This window comes from Dromaius novaehollandiae, chromosome 5 (assembly GCF_036370855.1).
Source record: "Dromaius novaehollandiae isolate bDroNov1 chromosome 5, bDroNov1.hap1, whole genome shotgun sequence".
In the NCBI taxonomy this organism is placed as follows: domain Eukaryota; kingdom Metazoa; phylum Chordata; class Aves; order Casuariiformes; family Dromaiidae; genus Dromaius; species Dromaius novaehollandiae.
Window position 1 is genome coordinate 20,858,675 of NC_088102.1, and position 25,541 is coordinate 20,884,215.

Below are 25,541 nucleotides of genomic sequence, written 5' to 3' on the forward strand. Positions count from 1 at the left end.
TTGGGATTAACAACTATAATTTAGTGGTTTCCTTTATAAAGAAATAATGCATCAGTTATTCTTAGAGCTTTGCCTCACAGAATAAAACTGGAACAAATCAGAGAAGATTCAGTAAACTGGGTTGTTTTCCTTGGGAAAAGAAAAATCTGTTAGTAAATTGATAACACTTTGTTTTGGAGAATATTTTCCTTCTAGGTAAAGTAAAACTTAATTTTGCTTGACCTAAAAGTGAAAAGATTGGTAACTAGCGTCTCTTGTACTGCAGCCAAATTGCTTGGAAGTTCTTGAAAGAAATGGAAAGCAAAACAGAGAAAGTGTGCCTGCTAATGAGACTAATGAAAGTGCCGATTCATCGTACAAATGTTAGGGAATAATCCGTACATACCTGTATATTCTGATGGTTAATAATGGCTTTTTGCTAGTCAGAATATAGGAGCATGCATCATACGTGACTGAGAAAAGCCGTCCAGCGAATTTGTAGAATGGATGCCCAAGTATCTTCAGTCAACTTAAATAGAATTAAATAATCAGGAAAAACAGAGTAGCTATGTATCAGTAGTGCTCCATACCCCCCGCGTTTTGGCTAGCTGAGATAACTGAACATATTTCTGTGAGTGAGCTTGTATATCTGTCTTCAATAGTGAATTGAATCTGTTTTATCTATATCCTCTTTTAGAGAAGTTAAGTCTACTAAACCTTTCTTTGAATAATTCAGATGTTTTATTTGCCAACTCTTTAAATGCTTGATACACTTTGGAATTTTGGGGGTCTGTTTATGCTTTCTCTCTGTTTTGTATTAGGAATTAGTCCTAAGAATTATATTCTCATGCCATCATACGTGCGTAATTCCCATGTAAATAAGTGGGAGCTTTCTGCACAAATAATCGTCACATAGACTATGGAGTTGTGAATAATCCCGTTATTATAAAATGTATTTGTTTGTTTAAAAAAAAAAAAAAAGTAAACAAACCAGAAATTCTTTTTGTGAATAACTCACTGACATAACTTTTAGGCAGACTTGTATAAGTAATCCTTTTCTCTTTCTTACCTGCTGCTGAAAAGAGGTTCCAGGTAATGCTCTATTTTTTTTTTTTTTTAACTAGTCCATGTTTTACTGTCATTTCTCATTACCCTTAAAAAGCCATCTGTCATGTTGGTGTCATTTGGGGTGTTTTACAGCACACCTATTACTCTTCAGAATATTGCTGTACTACTTAACGAATTCTAAATTGATTATAATTCTGTGTTCTGTTCTGCCATACAAACAAGGTAGATATTTCTTTGTCTACCAGGAAAAATCAGCTACATGACCATTAAACTTGCCTATGTTTTACTAATGCTAATTTGCAGTAGTATTCATTAAAATATATAAATTTGTCCAGTTCCTAGTTGACAACTGTCCAACTTACAGATGGACTGTTTTGCATTTGATCTGACAGTTTTACCTGAAATGTCAAGGTTTACATGTTGCTAAATTATTTAAGCCTTAGATTACCTATATCTGCATTTTGCTTACAAATTGGCCCTTTTTACTCATAGGACACATGAAAATCATTTTGACTAATTATTGTCAGTGAGCAGTATTTAAAAACTGCCATGTATCCTTATCTTCCAATGGAAATCAGACCTCTAAAGTTTCTCAAGTGACTTTGAAAATCTCACCTGGAATAAATGTAAAAAAAACAAAAAAACCCCCTTTTTTGCTTTTGTAATTCATTCTCTACTTGGCACCTTTTGGGGAAGGGTGGCGAAGCCACTCTGTGCTGAAGGCTAGTGCAAAATCAATTGCCTAAGTCATATGCAATTTCCCCAAAGTATAAGGTGTAGCTATGATGACTCACAGGCAAAGAACTTTTAGTACCAACAGCTGTAATTTGCTCTATGAAGTCACGTTCAAAATAAATTTTTGATTTTTAAAACAGAAATAAGAATCCTAATTGGCATCATCATAAGTTACCATGGAACTCAAAGAATCAATGGCAGTTTATACGAAACACAATTCAAAAGACCATCCTTTGTTCCAGTAGTAACTTTAGAAACTGCATATCAAAAATAAATAGAGGGAGAAAGATAAAGTAGTATCATAAAGGCAACATGGGTAACAGTATCAGTAACATTGAAATTATATCTAAAAGCATGAAGGGAGGGTTTCTTTTTTTGGTAAACTACCTCAAAATGTTTCTATTCCTTTTTTTAGTCTCCTAACAAGGAATATTAAAATACAAATACTCGTTCTGTTTGCATGCTGAAAATAAAGTGCCCATTCTAAGGTACTTGTTTCCCTTGTGATAGATGGCTTGAACCTCCTTCTGCATTTTCAGAGCAACCCCATCCACATGTCCATTGATCCAAAATATTATTCATGCCCCTGCCACCTATCTTCTGCCCACAGTTTTTGAGAATGCAGCCAATATGATGCATGCAGATATATGACCATTATGTATGTGCAATAGATCATCTTCCTACACATTAGATTTAAGAAATGGCAAATGAAAAAGATCTCCAGATTTTGTACCTTTAAAGAAGCATTTGGAAAATGTATTTGGTATCCTTTGATATTCCGGCTTGTTAATGCCCCAGTTGTCACCTTAATGGTTAATTGGGAAAAAATATATACATTCTTGTAGCTTGCATTCTAATTCCACTGCTCTGAATCAATAGAGAGTTAGTCTTAGATGGTTATTTGCATAAACTGTTTAGATGACTTGTGAGAGGTATAACTGAGCATAAATTGTCAAGTCCGCTTTTATTGACTCAACATACATTCAATTTTCCTGCAATTTTTTTTGTATGATAATATGGGATGTAAATATTCCAGCCCACATGTTTGGCTAAGGGTGGGTATCTGCCTGTGTCTACATCTGTCTGTCTGTACAGCTTTTAAATATAGATGGTCTTTTCAAGTAGTTGTATAGTCGGAGGTGGTTTTATCTCTTCTGCCATCCTGTCACAAGAGATTAGCAGACAGCAAATGTTACAAAAGTGCCACATTCTAGATGCAACAGCAAATGTTACAAAAGTGCCACATTCTAGATGCAACAGCAAATGTTACAAAAGTGCCACATTCTAGATGCAAACAGCAGAGAATTCTTCCAATCCAGTCTTGATAACATAAACCTCTGCCAGAATCATATCCTTTCTGTTTTCATTGCTTTCTTTACTGAGAAAAATGAAACGTGCAAAACTTCAGTTATGCTCTCCTGCTCTGTTTAATTTTTCTCCTTTTTTCTTTAACTCACTTTATCTTTCAGAGACATAAATGAAAAAAGGGAGAAAGGAAAGGGAAAGAAAGGAAGGGGAAAGCACTTGAGTGCTGTGTCAAATGTGATGGTGATGAGAGGAAGAAGGACTCCTTATGCTGTGGTTTGTCAATTCCTAGAGCAGTAATTACCCATCCTCAATCAGAAATATTTGGAAGCCTGCTGGACCAAGAGGTGGAAGGGACACAGTTTTGCCCCTTTTTCCCTGTGTGAAACAGGGCTGACCACCAGTCATGCCCACAGCCTTGGCATCATGCCTGCCTCCTCAGCAGCAGCATTTTCACTTGCTTGTACTCCTGAGCTGTTTGGATGACCTTTGGTCGTCAAATTTCCCAGTGCTGTCAAGTTTGGTTTTAGTGGGTATTTAGTATTTCTTTTGCAGGGAAAAACCTATTGAACCCCCTATTCGTTTTCTTTTCCTCAAACACGTGTCATTGCAGGGATTTCCTCTGCTGTTCTAGCTGCATCCTTTTCATCTTCTTGAATCTCTCCTGACCTATGTAGTCTTCCCCATCTCTGATTTGGATATCCCCTTGTCTGCAGCAGCAGTCAAACAGCACTAGCCTCTGACTGCTGATAAACGTACACAGTTCCTCCTAAAAATAGTATTTCTGGGAATGCCTGTTTTCTTAGAAGCTCTAAATCGAGAGAGGCATAAAAATATTCTTATGGATAGATGAAGTCAGGAACTGTCCTTAGAGAATAGGACCCGATTCCCTAGAGTTTGGACTTCTTGCTTTGGATCAGTTTTTCTTGGTGGTTTATGTAGTAGTGTCCTGTTTTGCTCTGAAATCTTCATTTGCTCTTGTGCTACTTTGCATAGATTTAGAGAAAGGCGTTAATTACCGATATGCTTCTCGGTCTGCTGTTTGAAGTACCGGAGAAATTTACGCAAGACCTAGAATCTGACACCCTTGTTCTGTGTGCTTGCTGCAATGTAATCTAAAGGAGGCCACCTACAAATAACAATTTAATTGCTGTCTGAAAAACAGCAGAAACTATGCTCTCTCTCAGCTAGGAAGGGCTTCTGGATGTGTCAGAAGATTGTGACACTTGCTTCTTATTCTACTTTTCTTTCTTCAGGCATGTTTGGGTTTTTGTCAGCTTGTGTTTGCATAGACTGATAACCATATTCTGTTTCTCAGTATGTTTGTCAAGAGAAGCATTTGTTTTTTGGGTATTGATACTTCTTGGCTGAGTAAGGTGACATTGCACTTATCTTTTTAATCCTTAATATGTCCTTGACAGCTGGATTTCTTTACACACGAAGCTTCTCTGATTGCACAGTTCTGCTAGTAGGGACAAAATGACAGTCTCTCATTCCTGGGATACTCCCTACTATATATTTGTTTTGATAGCTGCTGAACGGGATTCGAGAAGAGGTAACATGTCAGTGGAAAACTAGTAAACACTGATGCTTTTTATCAAAGGTTCCTCATTTTTCTTCCCATTTCTGGGGGAAACTAATGGTTAGAACCAACAGAATCACTGGTACATGATCTTTCAAAGTTCACCACTTCGACATTGTTCCTGCTTACCATTTTAAAAGGAGGAAGGTACACGTCTGGTGACATAGACTGCTGTATTGGCTTGATTTGAAAAAGGATATAAACTCAACGTTAGTATAAGTGATTTTAAGGAACTTTTTGCATATATAAGCAAAAATTTGCATATATAAGCTCCTAGTCAACTAAATGAGCAGCAGTTATAGAGGTATCAAAATGCCTCTATATAATAGAGGAAATAAGGAACTTTACAAGCTATAACTTTGAATTAAGTAGGAAAAAAATAGTTAGCAATTCTTAATATCATTAACTTGTTACACAAGTTAGATGTTAGATATTTTTTCATGAATACAGTTCTTACCCATGAAATAACAAAATATGTATAATCATGAGTATATATAATTCATTTAACTTTCTAATCCTATCCGTTCTTCAAAGGCTCTTGATTGCATATGCATAGAACTGGTTATTATTTTGTCATTTAACTTCAGAAATTGCAAGCAGTAGAATCTGTTCAGTATTAACCAGTACTACTCAGATATGCATGTAAGCCCCCTCCCCAAATAAAATGCTACTTGTTAGCTAGTTCAGGGAGGTCAGTGTGACCATTTCCAGAAAGATATTGAAAATAACTGTTTTTCTTTGTAAAAGATGAGGGAATTCTAAAGTAAACTTACATTAAACGTTTTCTGAAGCCATCCATTTTTTTTTCCTCAGTCTAATTTTAATTGGACTTGGGCTGTATTAATATCTCTCCCTCTCCTTCTCCTCATTTCCTTGAACGAAAAAGGGCAAATTTTTATTCTTACATCACTTAAGTGCTTTTGAAAAGCCCATTCTCCATAGAGAATCCATGCCTTTGGATTTTTGTTCACGCATTTCAGTGGTTTAATTTGATTGAATTTGATCTGATTAGCACACAGCACTTAGAAGGCTACTATGATGGTAGGAGATACCTTTTACCTCTGGAAGATCTTGATCAGTCTATTTGTAACTGAAATTGCTCATCTACCATAATGCAGAACAAACATGATCAAAGTTTTTTCCTCTGCAAATCTGAAGATGACTCCCCCTCCCCCCCATATACCTAATGGGATAAACATATTGTGACCTATTGGGAATGTTTTCTGTAGATAACTTTGAAACTTTCATTTAAAAGTTTACTTTCTCTATTTTTAACAAAAATAGAGAATCTCTGTTGTGCTTGGTGATCATATTGTTGTAATATAGGACACGTGTATGTTAATTTACAAGTACTAGGAAATATTGTTCCAGTAACAGAACTTACCAGGTACAAAACAAAAACACTGAGAGGAGAAGAAAAGGTGATTCAGTAATTTACGTGAAAGAACACGTGGTAAAAATTACAGAAAAGCTTCAGGAAATAAATAGACTTTTAAAAACGGATTTTTAAAAAGGAAAGAGAAGTCTCTTGCAGAGAAAAGATGGAGTGGCTATTACAAGCAGGAGGGCTGACAAAAAACGCTGAGCTAAAGGTTGGACAAGAATAAAAGGCAGAGTAATAGATGTTGGGAGTGTATCAGTCAAGAGTTAGAATAGATGAGAGGATGCCAGGAGTCGGTGATGACAGGGCAGGAGAAACTACCTGGAAGGTAGCTGGGGAGACTGGGAGTTTTGTGTCAAGTCTAGCACCTGGAATGCCGTGCTTGAGAGAGTCGTCATGAAGTTGGTGTTGGGATTGCTGACAGAAATCAGATTTATTCCCTGCTTCTTGTACTGGGCTACACTTGTGTAGAAGATGAGGGCAGCCCAGCCCATGCTTGGTTTGCTTTTCCTCCTCCTATCCCAAAGTTGGGAGCATCCTTTTTCATCCTTTTTCACAGAATAAGGCATGGGATGCTCTGGCTGTGAGCTAGGTCCAGGCTATACCTGAAAGAGAAACTCAACTACTTTGCTTCTTGGTCTTGAGCTGCCTGTGAATTTCTTCTAACTGGAGTCCTCTGGGAGGGAAAAAGATCTAAAACTGAGGATCTTTAAGAATGAAGTCTTTCGGTACATTCCCGCCAAGCTCCTTTCCAGAAATACTGAAGGAATGTATTTGAATGCTGTTATCTTTTCACATTTGTCTTGGACTAAGACAGCCTTTAGTGCAGGTCCATGCTGGACTCCTTTTCTGACCTCCATTGCTATGGTAGTTGTCCCCGAATTTAGACTTTGCTGCCGGTGTATATTAGAAGTGTATTCTCCGAGAGTAAGAATTTTGGACTCCAAGAAACAACTGTTAGACTAAAATTCTTTGTGAAATGTTGAAGGTCTTTCTTTGTCTTCCAATTAATGCTCTCTATTTTCTGTTCTTAATAAAATTTGCACTTTATTATGAATGAAGTATGAAGTTCAGTATGAAACGAGAGTTACTTTTCTTTCATTCCTTGGGTTTTTGATCTTTTATAACTTTAAATTTTTATTTTATACATTGCTCTGAGAAGAATTTGCTTGATCTAGCCCATATTTTATTGTAAAATACTGTGAAAAGATGCATTATGTTAACTATTCAGTGTAAAAGAGTTTTATTTTTAGATCTGGATTTGGATTTTCTGTTGTATCTTAAATGTTATAAAATCTAGGCTTATGGTGTTGAGCTAAATATTTCAGTATCTTTCCTTTCTTTCAAATATTTACTTCTTGCCCTCTCTAACAGAATAGCTATTTTTATTGAACTTGATCACGTTTGGATGATACGTGCATGCAATGGACTTTTTTTTTTTTAACCAGATGGGCATTTTTCATCACCAGTTTTTCTTTTGGAAATTTCTATTTCAGAGGTCTGTACGTACTTTCAGGGATAGAGGAAGTATCTGAAGTATCTCAGAACAGTTTGTAGTTACACTGAAATTTGCCTCATAGTATGTACCAGTGTTTGAAATTTGTTTGTGACTTATGATATGACTTACATTTGCAACTTGAGCAGGGAAAATGGGGAAATGTAACAAAGCTCAGAAAACTGTATTTTATTTAAATAACAGAAGTAACACTTTGCTGTTCACATATGTAGTCAAGTAGTCTGTTGTGCATAGAAAGAGTGCTTATTTTGCATCAAATCATTACTCAAGAGCAGAGATGTAATTAAAAGATAAAGTACTTCATATTAAAAAGGGAATATGAAAGACAGCTGAACTGTTGCTGTATGTGTAATATTAGCTTGTTATCCTGCCCACTGGATTAAATCACCTGGATTTCACTGTAGCTTGTTACAGAATTTATTTTTAAATGAATTTTTCCTCTCAAGGAACAGGTATTTTGTACATGTAGAATTAATAACTGTTGCACCTGCAAATTACTAGAAGTAATTTCAGAACTTTGAAAAATAAAGTTTATTTTTGTTTTTACATTTCTTTGTTTATATACAGTTGAACATTGTCTGAAAGATGTATGTTGTCTGTGGTATAAAAATATATACAGCAAAGATGATGAGCAGGTATTTATCTAGCATATCTATATGAGATTTCTTAAGTCTGAGCTATTCAGAACAGTGGAACGTATATTATGCTAACATTCATGCCTTTGCATGGTGATAGTTTGCTTACAGCTGGGTGTTCTTCAGTAATTTTTTCTGTTGACATAAGAACTGAATGGGCAAGAGTATCTGGGGTTCTTTACGCACTATTGCAAGAATAGGAAAAGACTATTGCAAGAATGGGAAAACAAGGGGTCTACTGAAGAAATGTGGGAAGAGGGAAAGATGATGTCAAGTATTTAGATTAATCAGGTAAGCCTTTAAATTTTATCCAACAGTAGTTGCTACAGAAAAGGAGGAAGTACCATAAGAGTATACCATGAAAAAGCTAAGAGTATTAGATCAATAGTCATATGCATCAAAAAACAAGAATCTACATTAATCTCATGGATTGTTGGAGAACTGTCAGAAAATGTACCATGTTTAACATGTACCACATCTGAAATCAAAGGTTTTTTTTCCTTTTCTTCCCTTTGACAGAGGTATCTCTTTTAAAGATAAATGCCAATGCCAGTTAAACAGGATGGTGCTATAAGTTTTCCATTTGCAGTGACAGGTTAGGAAGTACTATGTTAGTATGGAATGGGTGACAGACAGCCTTCTCTTATTCACAGTTCTTTATTTCAGACCACCAGTTAGTAGGGCATTGCCACAGCCTGAGAAACTTCAGACAAATAATGTTGGGAAAAAAAAGAGGCCTATAGAGGTAAGAAAAAATACACTGATTTCTCCTCCCTCTCCCTCTCCTTTTAGGATTTTTTGCCAGAAGTAGACACATTTCTGGGTATACCAAGGGGTTGTATTCATTTTAACAGTTTTGAAGATAGAAATATTGAGCAGGCAGCAAATAGGCAGCAAAAAGGTGGGAGGGAAAGATTATTTTTTTCTAAATCCTGAAAAGCCTGGTGTTGCTTTTTCTGCAGATGCAATGGAGCATGACTTTATTCTTAGTAATGCTAAAAGCATTTAAATGCCATGTGTAAAAAGTAATATGTCCTGTTTAGATAACTGGTATATCAATAGATATACTATCACTAATAAAAACAAAGTATCTGTCCTTTTAAAGTTTATTTAAGTTTATTTTAAAACTTCATTCAAAATTCGCTCTTGTTAACACTTGTAAAAGAAGAATTTATTCTCGATGACTTTTGGTACCCAGCACCATTTTTTTCAGTACATGGCCAATACAAATAAGTAGATATACTCGGTTTTGATTAATCTGAAATGAAAATGTTATGAAATGAAATTAAAATGAAATGAAAAGAACACTTGCAAAGTGCAGTTTTTCATATAAGCTGAAGTATTCTCTGTGACTTGAACCAAAATGTTTCGTGTAGTATAACAAATGGCATTTTGCCATAAACATTCTAGAAGTTGTAGGTGGTAATTCTTTCTTAATTGCCAGCTGATACTAAACTAGTGACCAATGTTTATCGTTACTTGTTTCTTAGTATCTTCTGTATCAAAATAGCTGTATTCTCCTTGACTCATTGTAATTTATTTGTGTGGTTGTGTGTGTGTGTGTGTGCATGTGTGCACATATAAGTATTCTACAGGATCCACCAAGAAGAGGTGATAGGATGAAGGGACTGTTTACAGCAAGGGTGGGAAACAGTGTGAGCTGACACAACAGGCAGGACCTCAATTTCCGTCAGTTTGAGGCATCGTTAGAGCTCCTTTTCCTGTACTGCATAAGGACAGAATAGAGTCCTGAAAAAAATATGAAGTTCATAATTTTTTAAAGTTTTTGAGTATCTGATAGATTTAAATATCTTTTTTAGGACCTAATTTTGGAGCTGGTATTTGGGTACCGAGGCAAGGACTGCAGGAACAACGTGCACTATTTGAATGATGGTGCTGATGTAATTTATCATACTGCATCTATTGGGATCTTGTATAATGTGGCAACAGGTAGGAGATAAGCTACTTGAGAAAAATATTTCTTCTCACACATTGAGATACAGTTCATATAATAACTGGTATGTTTTGAATCTTACAAAATTATGTGGAAAAAATAATGTTTTTGTTTCCTGTGAAAATTCAGGCTGTAGGGATGACTTACAATATCTGCATAAGAGACACTAGATATATTTAAATCTCTGACTGAATTTTGAAGGAAGTAAGGATTTAATTAAATTGGTACTAGCTTTCTGAAACTCAATCCTTGTTAAAGACAATCACAGAAATTAAAACAGCTAAACAAGGTGGCCATTGTAGTTAATTTAGAGAATGAGAACAAAAGAGTTAATTATTTTATCTGTTTTACTTTTCAATCCTCCACACCACATACATTCAGTCACCGTATCCAGTTTAGTTTAGATGACTTGGAGTCACACAGTGCTGTTTGTTTCTGTGATGTTTAAGCACCTGGTAGTTCACATTTGGAAAGTGTCACCCTGAAGTCCCCATATATCAGAATCATTACAGTATCCCATTACAGTGTCTGTCACATTTTTGCTTATGCATAAGAAAACTTCCATCTCTTGTCAACTTAACATAGTAGTTAAATGTGTGAAGGTCTTACCAGTAATTCAGGAACATTATCTCTGTTTTCCTAAGGAATAAGATTGATGCAGAAAAGCTCATGGAATAGTTCAGAGTTATTGCATATTGTGTGTCAAAATAAAGATTAAAAAAACACCAGGTTCCTGTTCCCCAGTTTTAAGCTCCAAAGTGTGGCGTCACCATAATGCTGTTTTCTATTAAATATCATAAAGTTTTCAAACACTAATCATTTCCACGTGTGTGCAAACAAAAGTTGGGTTTTCTTTTTTTTTCAGGCTCTCAGTCCTTTTACCAGGAACACAATGATGATATTCTGTGCCTCACTGTAAATCAGCACCCCAAGTTTACCAACATAGTGGCAACTGGCCAAGTAGGTATGTTTGTATATTTTGTAAAAAGAAATTAACATAAGAGCATGCAATTAGGGCCTTGTGAGTTCATGATAAATCACAAAAATATTTGATTATGCTATCTCCGTTTGTATGAGTGTTACTCAGTTACCTGTCCTCTTTATATGTTTCTTTCAGTGTAATTTAATAAAGTTAAACCAAAAACAATGAGGCGTGTAAGAAGATGAAGCTTACCTTTTGTTTGGAACATTATCAAAAATATTGCTTAGAAATTATAAGCCCCATGTAATTAGTCTATTTTTAACTATGAACTTTTATTAGGACAATCATAGGCCTTCCATAGAAGGTTAATTAGGCTATCCCTCATCTCCATCTGGACTCAAAAGAGAATTCTTAAAATAGTTGTCAGTTTATGTAGGTTTATCCCATCAGGCAGGTTTATAATACCTGCTTAGTGTTTTGATAATACATAGTTCTAATATTCTAGGCAGAACTAAGCCCCTAATGTTTTTTTCCCTACAGATTAAATTTAGATTTTTGAGGAAAACAAATATGTTTCATAGTAACACTAAAATTCATCTATGAACTCGCAAAATAATAAAAAAGCCCTGTGCATCTGCACAGCTGAATTAATACTGCTGTTTCTATAGTTTTATCCAATAGTGTAATTATTTGTAGTCCTACAAACCAAGTATAGTTTTCATACCTGCAGTTCTCTCTGAGCAGATTCAAGAACACACTGTCTTGCTTAGTGCATAAAGCACAGAAAGTCTTGTTTTGACAGAACAACTTTTTTACTTTTTCTGTAGATTTTTTTTTTTAGGTGTTTCATCTAAATATGGTCAGTTTGGCAGATTTCATTACCTACTTCCCTGTGATTTTTGGATTTCTAGTGGCATGTTTCATTAAAATTGAATCCCTGTGATTTTTGGATTTCTAGTGGCATGTTTCATTAAAATTGAATCATTGATAGCAGTATCTTGTATACAACAATGATATTCACCATTGCTGCCTAGCTAAAATAGCTTCATTTCTTGGTGAGCTGCTTGCCTCACATCAATTTAAAGAAATCATTAATGTATAATGGAAATTATTTGAAGGGAAAAATATCTGGAGATTTTTACTTATGATTTGATTGAAAAATATATTTGCAGGAAAATAGAATTTTTTTAGTCTTCAGGAATTCATTTGCTTTTTCAGCGCATTTCTTAATCTGGCCCTGTTTGCCTTTCCATGGGCTAGAATACATGGGAAGAATGTAGTCATAATGTGAAAACTGGTTCCTTGTATGGATCATTTTCCTCAGTGTTCATCTTACCCAAGAAGAAACACGGGACCCTTAATGCTTGTTTATTTCCTAATCATTTCTGCATCAACTAACTGTAGAGCAATTTCAGCTGTTTCATAGCCTGGATTAAGGAATGCAGAGCAGGAGCAGATGACACTTAAAACTATAAAAAAAAAAAAAAATTTCAAAGTGGAGAATTCCATCTGAAAAATGAGCTGGAATCAAAATATTTTCCAACAAGACTTGTTTTAAAATTCTGAACAGACATTAAGGAGTACATACTTAATAAACAATATACTTAGCTGCTTCTGCTTTTGCTACTGATATGACTGACACAAACATAGCTTCACCGTCATGATTTAAATCTTCAAAAGATGAACAGAAATATTATTTTAAAGTATTTTTCAAGTATAATGCCACTATATAGAGTGTCAGTAATATTTCCCAAAACCTGAATCTTTATAATCCTGATTTCTTACCCCCACTACAGAATAGTATTGATAGTGCTTGCCACTTGTCAGGCTCAGACTCCAACATGGCTTCTTAGCAGAGTAGCAATTCGCATTTTTTTCCCACTTCATTTGTTTAACATTTCAGTAAAATGTAAAATATGGGGCTTTTTTTTAAGAGTTTGGCAAAGATAAACCTAACATACACCTAAATGACATTTTTGTGTTGTAATTCAAAATGGAAATAAAAATATATTCATTCTACTAACTTATATTTCTGACGTGACTACCATTTATGCTTAGTCATAAGTAATTGTTCATCTTTAAAAGCAGTATTGATGCTGCTGCAATACAAAGAGATGACATCAAGGTGTGTGCTAAGACATTACACTAAATGTGGCGTATATTTTCTTTAAAACTTATCTTATTTCTGGTCTAATTATTTTTCTGCTGCTTTTCCATTACAGGAGACTCAGCAGATATGTCAGGTAAGGGAAATAAAATTTTAAAATCTTCAGGTGTAGTTAGCGTATCTAGTAGCCGTCTACAGCTTTATAGAGCAATAAGTTTTGTGAATTCATTTCTAGTTTATTAAAACCCTATATCAATCATATTACTGTGACTACTGAACATAAACCACAATAGCTCAGCAAATTGTAAATATAGAAACAATTAAAATGTTAGAACACATTTAAAAAATACTTTTGTTGTAACGTATTCCCTTCTTGCTGCCCAATGATAAGTGAGTTCTAATACATATTGCTACTGTAGCATACCTATATATATATGTCTACATTTTATAGACATGTTGGGGCTGATGATTAACATTTGTTTTAGATACTCAATTGAGTATAATTTTAAATATGTATTTTCAAAGTAAATTCCATTGAGGAGGCCTAGGTGACTGAGTGAATAAAGCAATCACTTTTCACATTTATGTATGATTGTCGTGCACTTATTACCACTGATCCAAAATGCTTGTTATGATGTCAGTTTAATTTTTTATGTATCATTTTGGGTCTTTGACAGTCTTGACTGAGATATTTTTATTAGTATGTTGTTTTTGAACAGTAATCTTAAAAATTCATCACCATCATGTGTGAGTGAGTTCATTGTTGGGCAGACATAATTGTCTTGTGACACATCTTCGAAGAGATGCATAAATGTGTGTTCGTATGTACCTAGAAAGTTTAATAATCTTTATGTGGATCTAAAACTTACTCTGTGAAGAACAGATGTACATTGGCATTTTTAATACATACGTTGAGTTCTTTCAAATACACCAAACTGTGCTTGCTCCAAGGATGGGAGGAAGAATACAGATAACTTTTAATCTGTATAAAAGAGGCAGTGATGATACAGCTATATATACAGATATATTTACAAATAAATATAAATTTATTTATATGAAAGAGCATCTCTAGTCCTGCATATAATGCCTGGACACTTTTCCTTTCTCACTTGCCTTCTTCCTATTGCAAATTTAGTTTGAGCTTGTGTATATTAATAACTTCTGTTGTCATGGCCTGAAACCAGCACTCTATTTTTTTTCATTCTTTATGCAACCATTAGTCTAGAATCCAAGCTGCTGCCTGCCTTCATTATAAAGATGCAGATAGTTTCACTTCAATTTGATTGATGTATATTTGACGGCCTTCTTACCTACTTTCACTTTTCTAGTTCCAGTTTCTGTTGTCTGTAGTGATGCAGGGGTTTTTGAAGCAGAGTTGTTTGTTATAGACCAAAATGGCAAGTAAAGTTTCACAATGACTTGGTATAGGTCTGATTTGTCTTAGTAAAGATATTTTTTGTCCTGCTGTCCCGTGGTAGCTTTTTTTCAACTTCTTCCAAAAGGTGATGACATCTTAGAAAATACTTCTTGCAAGAGCAGACACTGAGCAGCTGGAGTGCTCCATAAGCATGATACAAGATCAGGATAGGCACTTTCAGAAGATCACAATCAAGTAGGAGGAATCAAGAGTCCACATCCTCTGTCCTGACAGAGAGAGATATCTTGCTCTGATATAGTTCCTCAGTTCTTATTCGTGAAATCAAGATGAAGGTTCCCATCTGTCACCCGACAGAAAATTTCAGTTGAGGTTATGTGGGAGGTCCACAGGCCAAGGGCAATACATAGTTTTATCCAAGGGAATGCTGAAGAAAAAAAAAAACCAAACTGTTCAGGTCCCATAATAAAGCTTTCCATTCCCTCAACTTCCCACAAGGACAGCAAGGAGCTTGTTGAAAATCTTGAGGAACGCTGGATGTTGCCCTTTCTGCTTAATGACATGTCTATATTATGCTGTAGCACCTCAAAAAAGTGATGATAAAGGAATGTTGACGCTAAGCAAGAAAACTCTGATGGGAAATGGAAGAAATTAGATTATTTTAAAGACTGTTTTGGAACAGCTGTGGTATTATGCACTAGGATCTAGATTCATGTGGCTGAAATTTTACCGAAGTTCCTATTAGATGGGTGCCTTTGAAGGGCTAGATTTAGCTGATCAGAAACACAAAGCATAGAGCTGAAATAGAATTTAGTTTATATGAATCTGAGTCTAAGACAGTAACCAGTAACCTCCAGGCTCTGCAGTCAGAGTTACTGAAGAAGTATGTAAAGAAGTTTGAGACACACTCTTACTGTGCTGAAGATGCCCTAGATGTTTTTCAGAGATTGTAAACCGTATTTAGATTGCAAGATCTCTGGAGAAGGCATTGCATCTGAAAATCCTAGATGTCATCATAATAGAAATAACCATGTACATTAGTAGCATGGAAAGTTAGTCCTTACTGCAAAGAGCTTTCAGTCTAAACAATACAAACTACATTAAATACCCTAGTTCTTCTGCACCAGTAAGCAAGCTGATTATTCAGCTGCCATTTTCCTAAGAGAGCATGCATTTCAGACAGATGACTATTTTATAGAAAAGAAGATTTTGGTCTTGCACAGTAAACTAATCTTTCTGTAGCTATCAGTTGTGTGAAAGCCCCACATAGAAATTATATTCTTGATGATATACTCACTATTTGTGAAAATTTTTGAGTTAGCATACTGAACTAAGTTTTCCTGTGAGAAAAACAGAAGAAGACACCTTGTTTGTAGAGCTTTTGCTGTGCTTCAAAAGTCCAAGTAACAAGTTAAGCAAAGTTTACATCTCTAGTAGTGTTACGAAGCCAGTGAGTTCAGTCCTGACTTAATGATCTTATTTGCTGTAAACTGGTTTCCAAATGGAGGCCAAAACCTCTTCTTTTCCTTTCCTTTCTTTTTTTTCTCCTTACAAGAACAATTTTATTTGTCTATTGTTAAAAAATCTTAATTGCTTCAGTAAACAAAATCTTTATGTGATTCCAAAACATATACTAATAAATTGTTTTTATATTTGTGTAGCTACAGCCCCTTCTATCCATGTGTGGGATGCAATGAACAAACAGACGTTATCGGTACTGCGGTGCTACCATTCAAAGGGAGTTTGCTCAGTCAGTTTCAGTGCCACTGGCAAACTACTGCTGTCTGTAGGGCTGGATCCTGAACATACCATTACCATTTGGAAATGGCAGGAAGGTAGGAAAATGATTGCTTTTGTAAAATGCATTTATAGTGTTACAGGCATGTTGGGTTGAATCGAGGACAACTGTAACAAAAATATCAGCTGATAGAACGTAATTACAGTAAATGCTGTGCCGTGTGCACTGTACAAGAAAAGGTAAGCTAAATGTACTTATCCATTCTAATAATTGCTAAATATATCCCCTTGGGAACTTTTGGGTAAAGATCAAGGTGCTTCCTTGATTTCCAGTTGGAATAATGAAAAAAATCCTGTTCTTCATTCAGTTTCTTACTGCAGTTATTGCTTTGCTGCAAAGTAAAAACTATTTATAAATATTTTTTGCTCCCAGAAGAAATTCCCTAGTCTGACTACTATGTTGTTTTACTCCTAAAATCATCCCAAAACGTTGTAATTTGCAAAAATATGATGCCAGTACAGCTGTCCTATGCCACTATGTAATTTGTCTCTTAAACTATACTACAGATTGGCTAAAGGGATTTGGTCATCTCCTTTCTTTGTCTCCTTTCTGTCTGGCAAAACCATGCCTAGACTGTGAAGTTGCTTCTCCAGGCTTAGGGGTTTATTTCCTCTACATTCGGAGATTTCTGCTGATCTACTAGTATCTCTCAGGTATATAAAGATCAGCTACTGAGTTATTAAAAATGATCCTTTGTAGTTTGTGTCTGCTAGATCCTGTTGGGTTGAGTGCAGTGTCAAATGTGCATTTATAGAGTCTTACGTTGTATGGAGGTTGTGTAGTAAAGTAAAAGCCTGCGGTGCAATTCACTGCCATTTCAGTCAGAACATCTCTGGGCTCACCCTTAAGAGTTCGTACAGCCTCAACATGGCAGTTAAGTGGTACGTGCCCTGGAAAGGGCAAATTACCTCAGGAAGCCTGGTAATACAACATCTTTTCAGACAATAAAAATTTAAACTTATCCAGAATTTGGAATTTTCAGAGGAATCTTAGGAATTTAATAGGAGTTGGATACTTGCTTGGATCTGGACTCTTAACTCTCTCGGGCTCTTGGGGAAATTGAAAATTATAAGCACCTTCATTAGGCGCCACCCTTGGATACTGGGGTATTATTAGACAATTTTTATTTCATCTGCATCTTAATCCAAATTTTTCCTACTCCGGGTACATAGTTTGAAAATATTGATAATTTTCAAGAATTTAAAATATTGCAGAACATGTTCAAGGCTTGCATTAGGAATCATTTGTGCTTTTCATGGCCTCTCTGGTCTTGGATGATTCATCATTCTGCAAAATAATTTTTTTTAATTATAAATACATATTTTCACAGTGAATTTAAAATGTCCATTTTCTTTCTGTCAGGTGCCAAAATTGCCAGCCGAGCTGGTCATAACCAACGTATATTTGTAGCAGAATTCAGACCAGATTCAGACACCCAGTTTGTTTCTGTGGGAGTAAAACACGTGAGGTTCTGGACACTGGCTGGAAGAGCTCTTCTCAGTAAAAAAGGGCTGCTGAGTTCCATAGAAGATGCCCGAATGCAGACGATGCTATCTGTAGCTTTCGGAGCTGTATGTACCATAACAAACTATTTAAAAATGCATGTGTACAAAAATGTCTTGACTCTTCTGCCTTTTTTCAGTTCAAGTGAGACTTTTCAAACCCGCTGATGAGTATGTCAATTAATTTATTAAACTCAGTTTAACATTTCTAATACTTGCCTCTTAGTTAGAACTAACATCAGCTTTCATTAGAACAGAAAAGAAAAAAAGATTATAGATGAACAGGTTTTCAAAAGAAGCAAATAGAGGTGCTTTGGGATGTTTGTTTGCTCGTTGGCATTAATCCAGATAAAACAATGCTGACTGAAGACTGTAGGAACGAAGCAGAAGAAATGAGGCTAATCTTATGCCCACCTGGGGGTGATCTACATTATGATCTCTATGCATGGGTGATCCGAGAGCTGCACTGTCCAGGGGCATTCATTAACATCTATGGCTGTTAGATGACTGTTTTGGGGTTTGGTATTGTTTTATTTTTGACAGATGCAGGCCTGGTTGCTAAGTTCTGTATCTTTGCCATTTCAGATCTTGCTCTGTATGAGCAGCACTCTTATCTTCAGCTGGGCCAAAAGCCACAGCCTTCTTATGAAAGGGTGCTTCTCATTCATTGCACGTGTTACTGTTCTGCTTGCTGAACTGCCAGCTGGGTCCAGACTGAATTTTTACTATTGATTTTGGATTTTGAAACTGTAAATGTCCTGAGGTTTCACTGTTTGTGAGACTCTCTCTTTCCACAGTGGTGTTTCTTTAGCTACCTCTGATTTAAGAGAGGGCAACATCCCCTTTCTAGGAGAAACCTTTGGCTGTAAAAAGAAAACCTGGTTAGTTGACTAGAGTATGGTCTAAGGAACATATATTTGTTGAATGTTAATATTTGATGAGGAGAAAAAGACACAAGGTTTGTGTTTTGTTGGCCATTTAGTTTTGTCTCTGTCTTGTGTTGAGTATTTTAGGATTGCTTAGAGGAGTGGATGTCAGGACTCATGATTTATTCTACCTATAGTGAAGTGGAGACAAATTTATAATCAGATAAATATTACAAGGCAAAAAGGTATCTTCCAAAAGATAGGTGTTGGAGAAGCACAGCCCAGGCATTAATCTGTGGTTCGAGAAGCCTCTGTGAACTTTCCCATGGAGGGACAGATTTTCAGCAGGAAAATCAGGCTGTATGCTGAATGCCTTGGGGTGTGGTATGAGGACATTCAGGATTGTTTGAGGATGCAAAGCCTGCAGGGATTTTGTGAAACACTGTGCAGAGAGATTGAAGCCAGACGTGGTGTGTTCTCTATACTGCCTGTAGGGAGCAGTTCCAGGAATGCACTTCTTCCTCAGTTTTGTATCAGGAGGAGCTACTTTGGGTAATCCAAAACAGGGCTTGGAAACATGAGGATGATCAGAGGATCTTCTCCCTGGTTCACTTCAAGTTCTTTTATTTACTTATTTATTGGGGGCACCATCTTCACACACACCCCTTTAAATGAGGATGTAGAACAGGAACACACTCAGTCAAGGAAAGTGTTCTTGCCAGATCTATACATGAATATCTGTACTGTAAAATACACATAATATTGAACTTGAGGGATTCTTCACTTAACTTAATAAAACAGTTTAAGTCAATAACCAGTCCCAATGGGTTTTAAATGTATCCTAATAAATTCATTTTAAATACCAAAGATAATTAAAATGATTTTTATTACTTTTCAAAAATAGGAAGCGGAAGTAAAGAAAAACAGTTTTTTTACTTCTGAGTTAGTATCAGACAGTTTTCTTCTTAAACTAATGGTACTGTAATCCAGTGAGTACTTTTGCTTAACAGTGAAAGTCTCTGTAAGCATAATGTTGCAGCAGTGGTAGTGCAACTTGCCTATTTCTGGGTGAAATGTTAGAGCTGTTCTTGCTTTTCCACATTTTTACCACATTGTGCACGTCTGATGGGGTGACAACACAGAAAATGCTATGGCTGAATCTGTCATTGCATTTCTTGTTGTAGTGGAGAACCTATTAGCTACAAGAAAGCACACGTTTCAGACTTTAAGGGAGTATATAGCAGCTGATTGTTCTGACCCTAGAGGTTCTTACTGCCCCTCTGCAACCTGCTCTTCTACAGCAGCAGTTAATAAAACCAGTCTAGCCTAAATGCAAATGGTGATGACCTTTAATTATTTCTGAATGTTTTTCTTCCTGCCTTACTCAGAATCAGATGATGAATATATTTTTCCCCTTTTCAGAATAACTTGACATTTACAGGTACTATCAGTGGAGATGTTTGTGTTTGGAAAGATCATGTACTGATACGAATTGTGGCCAAAGCTCACAATGGACCTGTTTTCACAATGTATACTACATTAAGAGATGGTTTGATCGTTACAGGAGGCAAGGAAAGACCGTGAGTCTTTTTTTTTTTTTTTTTTCTTTTTTCTGTATGCATGCATATTCTTTAAAAATTATGGTTTGGATTCATTCCATCTAAAACTGGGCTTCTGATTCAACTGATTGAGACGTCAAAGTTGGAAGAGAAGTCACTTTAGGACCCCTAAATAGTGGATAGGAAGAAAAAATAGCTACCACTTCCAAAATGTTAGCCCACGTGAGCTTCAGGAACCTAATTTTTTCCATTGATTATAAGAGAAAGCCTACAGTAATTACAATTCTGACCTGGGTGCCTTGCTTAAATACCTAAAGTCAATGGGGGATGAGAGAGAATCTAAATGATGCACAAATAGTTCTTCATAATTTTAACTTCTAGATAGTAGTCATTCTGCTAAAGCACATATGCAGGCTACTTCAGGCATTTCATAATGACTGCATTATTTTGGTTACAAATAACTAGGCAAGTGTAAAATACATGAATGAATGATTAATCACACTGCATCACATCAGGCAGGTAACATTTCTCCAAGTGCAAGTGCATGAGTTCTGAAAGAGATGGTGCACTTTTCTCCCCCCCTAAGCTGAAGGTGGCTGAGCTGTTATAATTAAAAGTAGTCTTGAAAGCACCTTGCTTATCATTTTACTGAATAATTCAATGGCATTTATTGCAATGGTATTACTTTTGAGAGAAGTCAAGTGCATTTATTTCAAAAGATAGAGGTAAGCATAAAAAAGTTACCTACTCCTTGTTGGGTTACTTTCTTTTGTGAAGTTGAATTGAGTAGAAGGTTGTTAATCCAAGTCACTTGCACAGTGTTGAATAAATAAATGTATGAAAAATTTTGTCGTAGCATAAATGCACAGCTTATTTTATAGGAAGCATCTGTCTAGTTATCATGGCAGAGGTAAACTGTCTTCTCTCAAATCTGAACGTACAGCACCATCCTCATTTTGTTTCCAAAGTTGGAAGCAAAATATTACTTCAAGCATTTTCATCATCTTAGTGTCTTGCTGATGGACAAGCAAAAAAAGGGAAATGGTTCAGTTGTAATACGGTCCATCTTATGGCATCATGGTGTCCCATTTTGTAGGACAAAGATCACTTAATACCTTTTCCATAGATAGTCTTGAAAGGTCCTGGTTGATGTTCAGATCCAGTTCAAAACTTCTCTATTCCTGTGCTTAAAATATTTTCATCCAGTATTTATGAATCACTGCTGTGATTTAATGAGGATAGTGTTCTCTCTAGCACTTAGTTTGAAAGCCTCTTAATAACTACTGTTTCTGGCATAGAAGAAACAGTAATGAATAACCTTATCTTAGTTCAGTTATCTTCCAAAGGTTTGAACTTCAAATTCACTTTAGGCAGTACCCAGGCTGTCTCATTTGTCAAAAGGAGTTACAATGTGGAAAAAGTTATTAAAACAACATATCAACTAATAATCACAGTTCTCCCCAGCCATACTCATCTGCTGTTTTCATCAATGAATTGTGACAACAAGTGACAAGTGTTACTAGGAGATATTTTTTCTTCTTCATAAACAATATTTTGTGAGATTTGTGCATTGTTCACATGTATAAGCAGTGGCTAACTTTTAAAAATGTAATTGTGAACCACAATAATAACTTTCCTAATCTTAAGAAATTGACTTTTCCATTTTATCTTGGAAACAGCAGTTCTTACTGAGAAGCATGCTTTTTTTTTTGATTCATCTCCTATAGGAAAATGGCATATTCAAATTATTCCAGACAAATTTTGCGTTTAGAAAAATTGCATATTTACTTCTTCCTTGGCATTCTTAATTGGAGTTCACCAGCCTCTTTTGATAAATCTTTTTGGTGAGCATGATCACCAGTCATTTGTCAAAACAGTACTATTGGGAAACAAAGAAGATTGCGTTAAAAGGACTATCAATTTACAACTCATTACAATTCTCTTGGTAATAATGCTATAAAAGCAGTAATGGTTTGTGATTAAAATTTCCAGAGTTCTTTGTTGGGGTCCCTTCAGTAATCAAAGTCATAACACTGGTAGCTCAGTATTATGGAACATGTAATTTTTGTGTTATTTTTGAAGATAGACAAAACATTATATCCCATCTGAACTGGAAATGCTAGATTTTTATTATTTCATTAAATATAAGCTTCCTTTCAAAAACTGTTTTGAGTCAAAGGTATTCTTTTTCTTTACTGAAAAAGCATTTCTCTTGAAAAGGGGTGGGTAGTATTTTGATTTTATGATTAACATTTATTTGTTGGATATCTTTTGCAATTAACTCTCTCTCTGCTTTTCTCATGTATCCTTTATGTTATTTATTTTGCAACCAATGTACTAAAAGGCATATCTGTCTTGTTTCCCTCGACTAGATTTTGCTAATATCTGCCTTTCTTAATAAAAAGATGGCAGTTTTTTCCACTTAGCCAACTGCTTTTTTGACCAGAAAAATTCCGAAAGAGCTACTATACAACTATTTTTATGGATATGGAAAAATGTATAACTTACATCTCTGATTGCCCATGTCAAGTAGTTAGACTCAATTAACATAAATTTAAGGCTTTCCTCCCTTTATATCCTTTGGCCTAAGAAAATCAAAAAACTAGAATACATAATTAAAATAACCTCCAAAATCTGGAGCACCTGTTAAAATAACGGTACAATTTCACTGGTCTGTTGCATACATCAGTTCTGCTCTGTAAGTGTAATTCGGACTGGTTGAGGTTGCACTGGTTGTAGCCTAGAAACTTAAGTTCTGCAGTAGATTTTGGGAGATATAGAAGTAGTCATGTAAAGGCACCTTAATTCCATTTTTCTAAACATGGCACAAGAATGGAGTGATAGGGAATCTGGCCCCTTTTTTTTATCCTTTCCCATCTTCCTGTCATCATCTTGTGCATTTTCTAATTTTATACTGAGCTTAGTAGAACTAAATGACCGTCTTTCAACTTGTTCTTTAAAGCAGCTGCTACAATGAGGGCATTGAGTCAGTATTCCTCAGTACACTGCTAAAACATATGTGCTGCAAATATTTTCTATTTCATTGTAAATCCCCGTTTCTCTTGGTTCTCTTCGTATTTCAGCACTCTCCCCAGCTTTTGCCTCGTAATGTCTTTTAGTAGCCATGTTCCTTTTTCTTCTCAGCTTTGGAAATTTTTGTGACAAGAAATATTTTCTGTTCTCAGGTAGTAAATCAATTTGGGAAATATACTTTTCGTTCCTATGCTGTTTTTAGTCAAAGGATTTTCTAAGTGCGATTTTACAATTCCTTGGTGAAATATTCTAGCTGAGTAAATAAATACACTTAAAATGGAGGAGCTGCAATACAAGTGTTGGTTATTTTCCTTCTGAAAAACATTGTTCTGGACAATGATACAGAATGTGGTTACTTTAACCAAATAGTGCAGCCTAAAAGGATACTGTACGTTAATAATTTGTACCAAGAAGTAATTGAGAAGTTTAAAAATATATAAAGAAAATCTGCAATCAGTTTAAAAGTGGTCATAGTTTCACAATTGGTAACTATGTAAAAGCTGTGTTCTTGTTTACTTACTTAGCTAGCAAGCTAAGCATATTAGTATCATCTGTGTAGTAAAAACTAATGGACACTTAATGGTTTAAAATAGACTGGAAATGTCTTGATTTACCTTAAATGACAGTAAATAACAAAGTTCTTTATACATTCATTGTCTTTTTTGCACCAGCCTTTATACTCATGGTTGTTACTGATTTCATGCTAGATCAAAGGAAGGGGGAGCAGTTAAACTATGGGATCAAGAGCTGAAACGATGTCGTGCCTTCAGACTGGAGACAGGACAAATGACTGACTGCGTTCGCTCCGTTTGTAGAGGCAAGGTAAAGCATGTTGTCTTTAAAATAAATCTTATAATCTGGGCATCAATCTCAGTCAGTGTATATGTATTAAAGTGTTTGCTTCCTCTTGCTCTTGCAATTAATTGAAATTAAAGATTGGGCTACAACATATCTACAGCTGCCTTTACAGAAGAAACACAAATCTATGTCAGGAAATCTGGGCCTTAATTTGGACAATGTTTTGTATGTGTTTTGAGTAAACAATAATTAGGGATTACTTTTCTGTGTGATAGAAAGACAAGTACTTGTCTCACCAGCAAGAATTCAACTAATGGCATGTTTTATATACAACCTTGACCTATAATAGATCATAGTTGAGTTAAATAATCAAAGCTAACTTATTTTTTAGATTTGAGCAGGTGTTCTTGACAGAACTATAGCTTTGGTGTTTACCTTTATTGCTGTTCAGCACTGGTAGTTAATGTATTATATCGGGGATAATTCTTTCGCTGTTGTTGAAGGGAAAAATTCTTGTTGGGACAAGGAATGCTGAAATAATCGAAGTTGGAGAGAAAAATGCTGCATGTAACATACTCATTAATGGTCATATGGATGGACCAATCTGGGGTCTGGCAACACATCCTTCCAGAGATTTTTTCCTTTCTGCTGCAGAAGATGGCACAGTAAGACTCTGGGATATTGCTGAAAAGGTAGGTGTGAAGGATAGTTGCCATTTTGGCAAAGCCAAAAATCTTAGATTTGTTTAATTTTTGAGGACTTGAAGTTTCTTCTTTAGTGTGGCCTGAAAAACTAAGCTTTTATAATTGTTTGACATAGACTGTGGTATTTTGAGAATAATTCATCTGATAGTGGCACACTGTTAGCATAAGGTAATTTTGGAATATGAATAAATAGAAACATTTATTCTTCTCTTGTTATTTTTTCACAGAAGATGCTGAACAAAGTCAGTTTAGGACACGCAGCTCGTACTGTTTGTTACAGCCCAGAAGGTGATATGGTAGCTATTGGCATGAAAAATGGAGAATTTATTATCTTGCTTGTGACCTCTCTAAAAATATGGGGGAAAAAAAGGGACAGAAGATCAGCTATTCAGGATATCAGGTCAGAACATATAATGGCTTTGTCTGCTGTAGTATCCTGGAAATCTGAAAAATAGATGGGACTACAAAATTAGAAAAATGAATGTAATGTCATGGAAGAGAATGTATTGTATTGTATAAGAAAAGTCCCAGATTTAAAGATGGTATTTGCTTGGCTTTTGTACCAAGAAGTATATATTCATTTTTTCCCAACTCAGCATAGCTGTTAAATGCACTTTTTAATTTTTAGAAATATATAGTTGTATGTATTTTGCATACATATTGTATACATTGTGAGAAGCATTACAAGGGCTTTTCAGAGAGCTGGAATCAATGAGTGAATT

General features: G+C 35.5%; 1 protein-coding gene across 4 annotated transcripts in view; it reads left to right on the top strand.

Annotated features, from left to right (window-relative positions):
• Positions 1-25,541, top strand: part of EML5 (EMAP like 5) — a 128,503-nt gene that overhangs the window by 91,834 nt on the left and 11,128 nt on the right. For 2 of the 4 annotated variants that reach the window (XM_064512207.1, XM_064512210.1), the window contains 10 exons: positions 8,868-8,946; positions 10,022-10,151; positions 11,021-11,119; positions 13,300-13,320; positions 16,221-16,394; positions 17,720-17,928; positions 20,148-20,305; positions 24,025-24,139; positions 24,619-24,807; positions 25,047-25,219. In XM_064512207.1, coding sequence (XP_064368277.1) covers positions 8,868-8,946; positions 10,022-10,151; positions 11,021-11,119; positions 13,300-13,320; positions 16,221-16,394; positions 17,720-17,928; positions 20,148-20,305; positions 24,025-24,139; positions 24,619-24,807; positions 25,047-25,219 — 1,347 coding nt within the window. The remainder of the gene's footprint in view (positions 1-8,867; positions 8,947-10,021; positions 10,152-11,020; positions 11,120-13,299; positions 13,321-16,220; positions 16,395-17,719; positions 17,929-20,147; positions 20,306-24,024; positions 24,140-24,618; positions 24,808-25,046; positions 25,220-25,541) is intronic. The other 2 variants (XM_064512208.1, XM_064512209.1) reach the window with 2 other exon arrangements.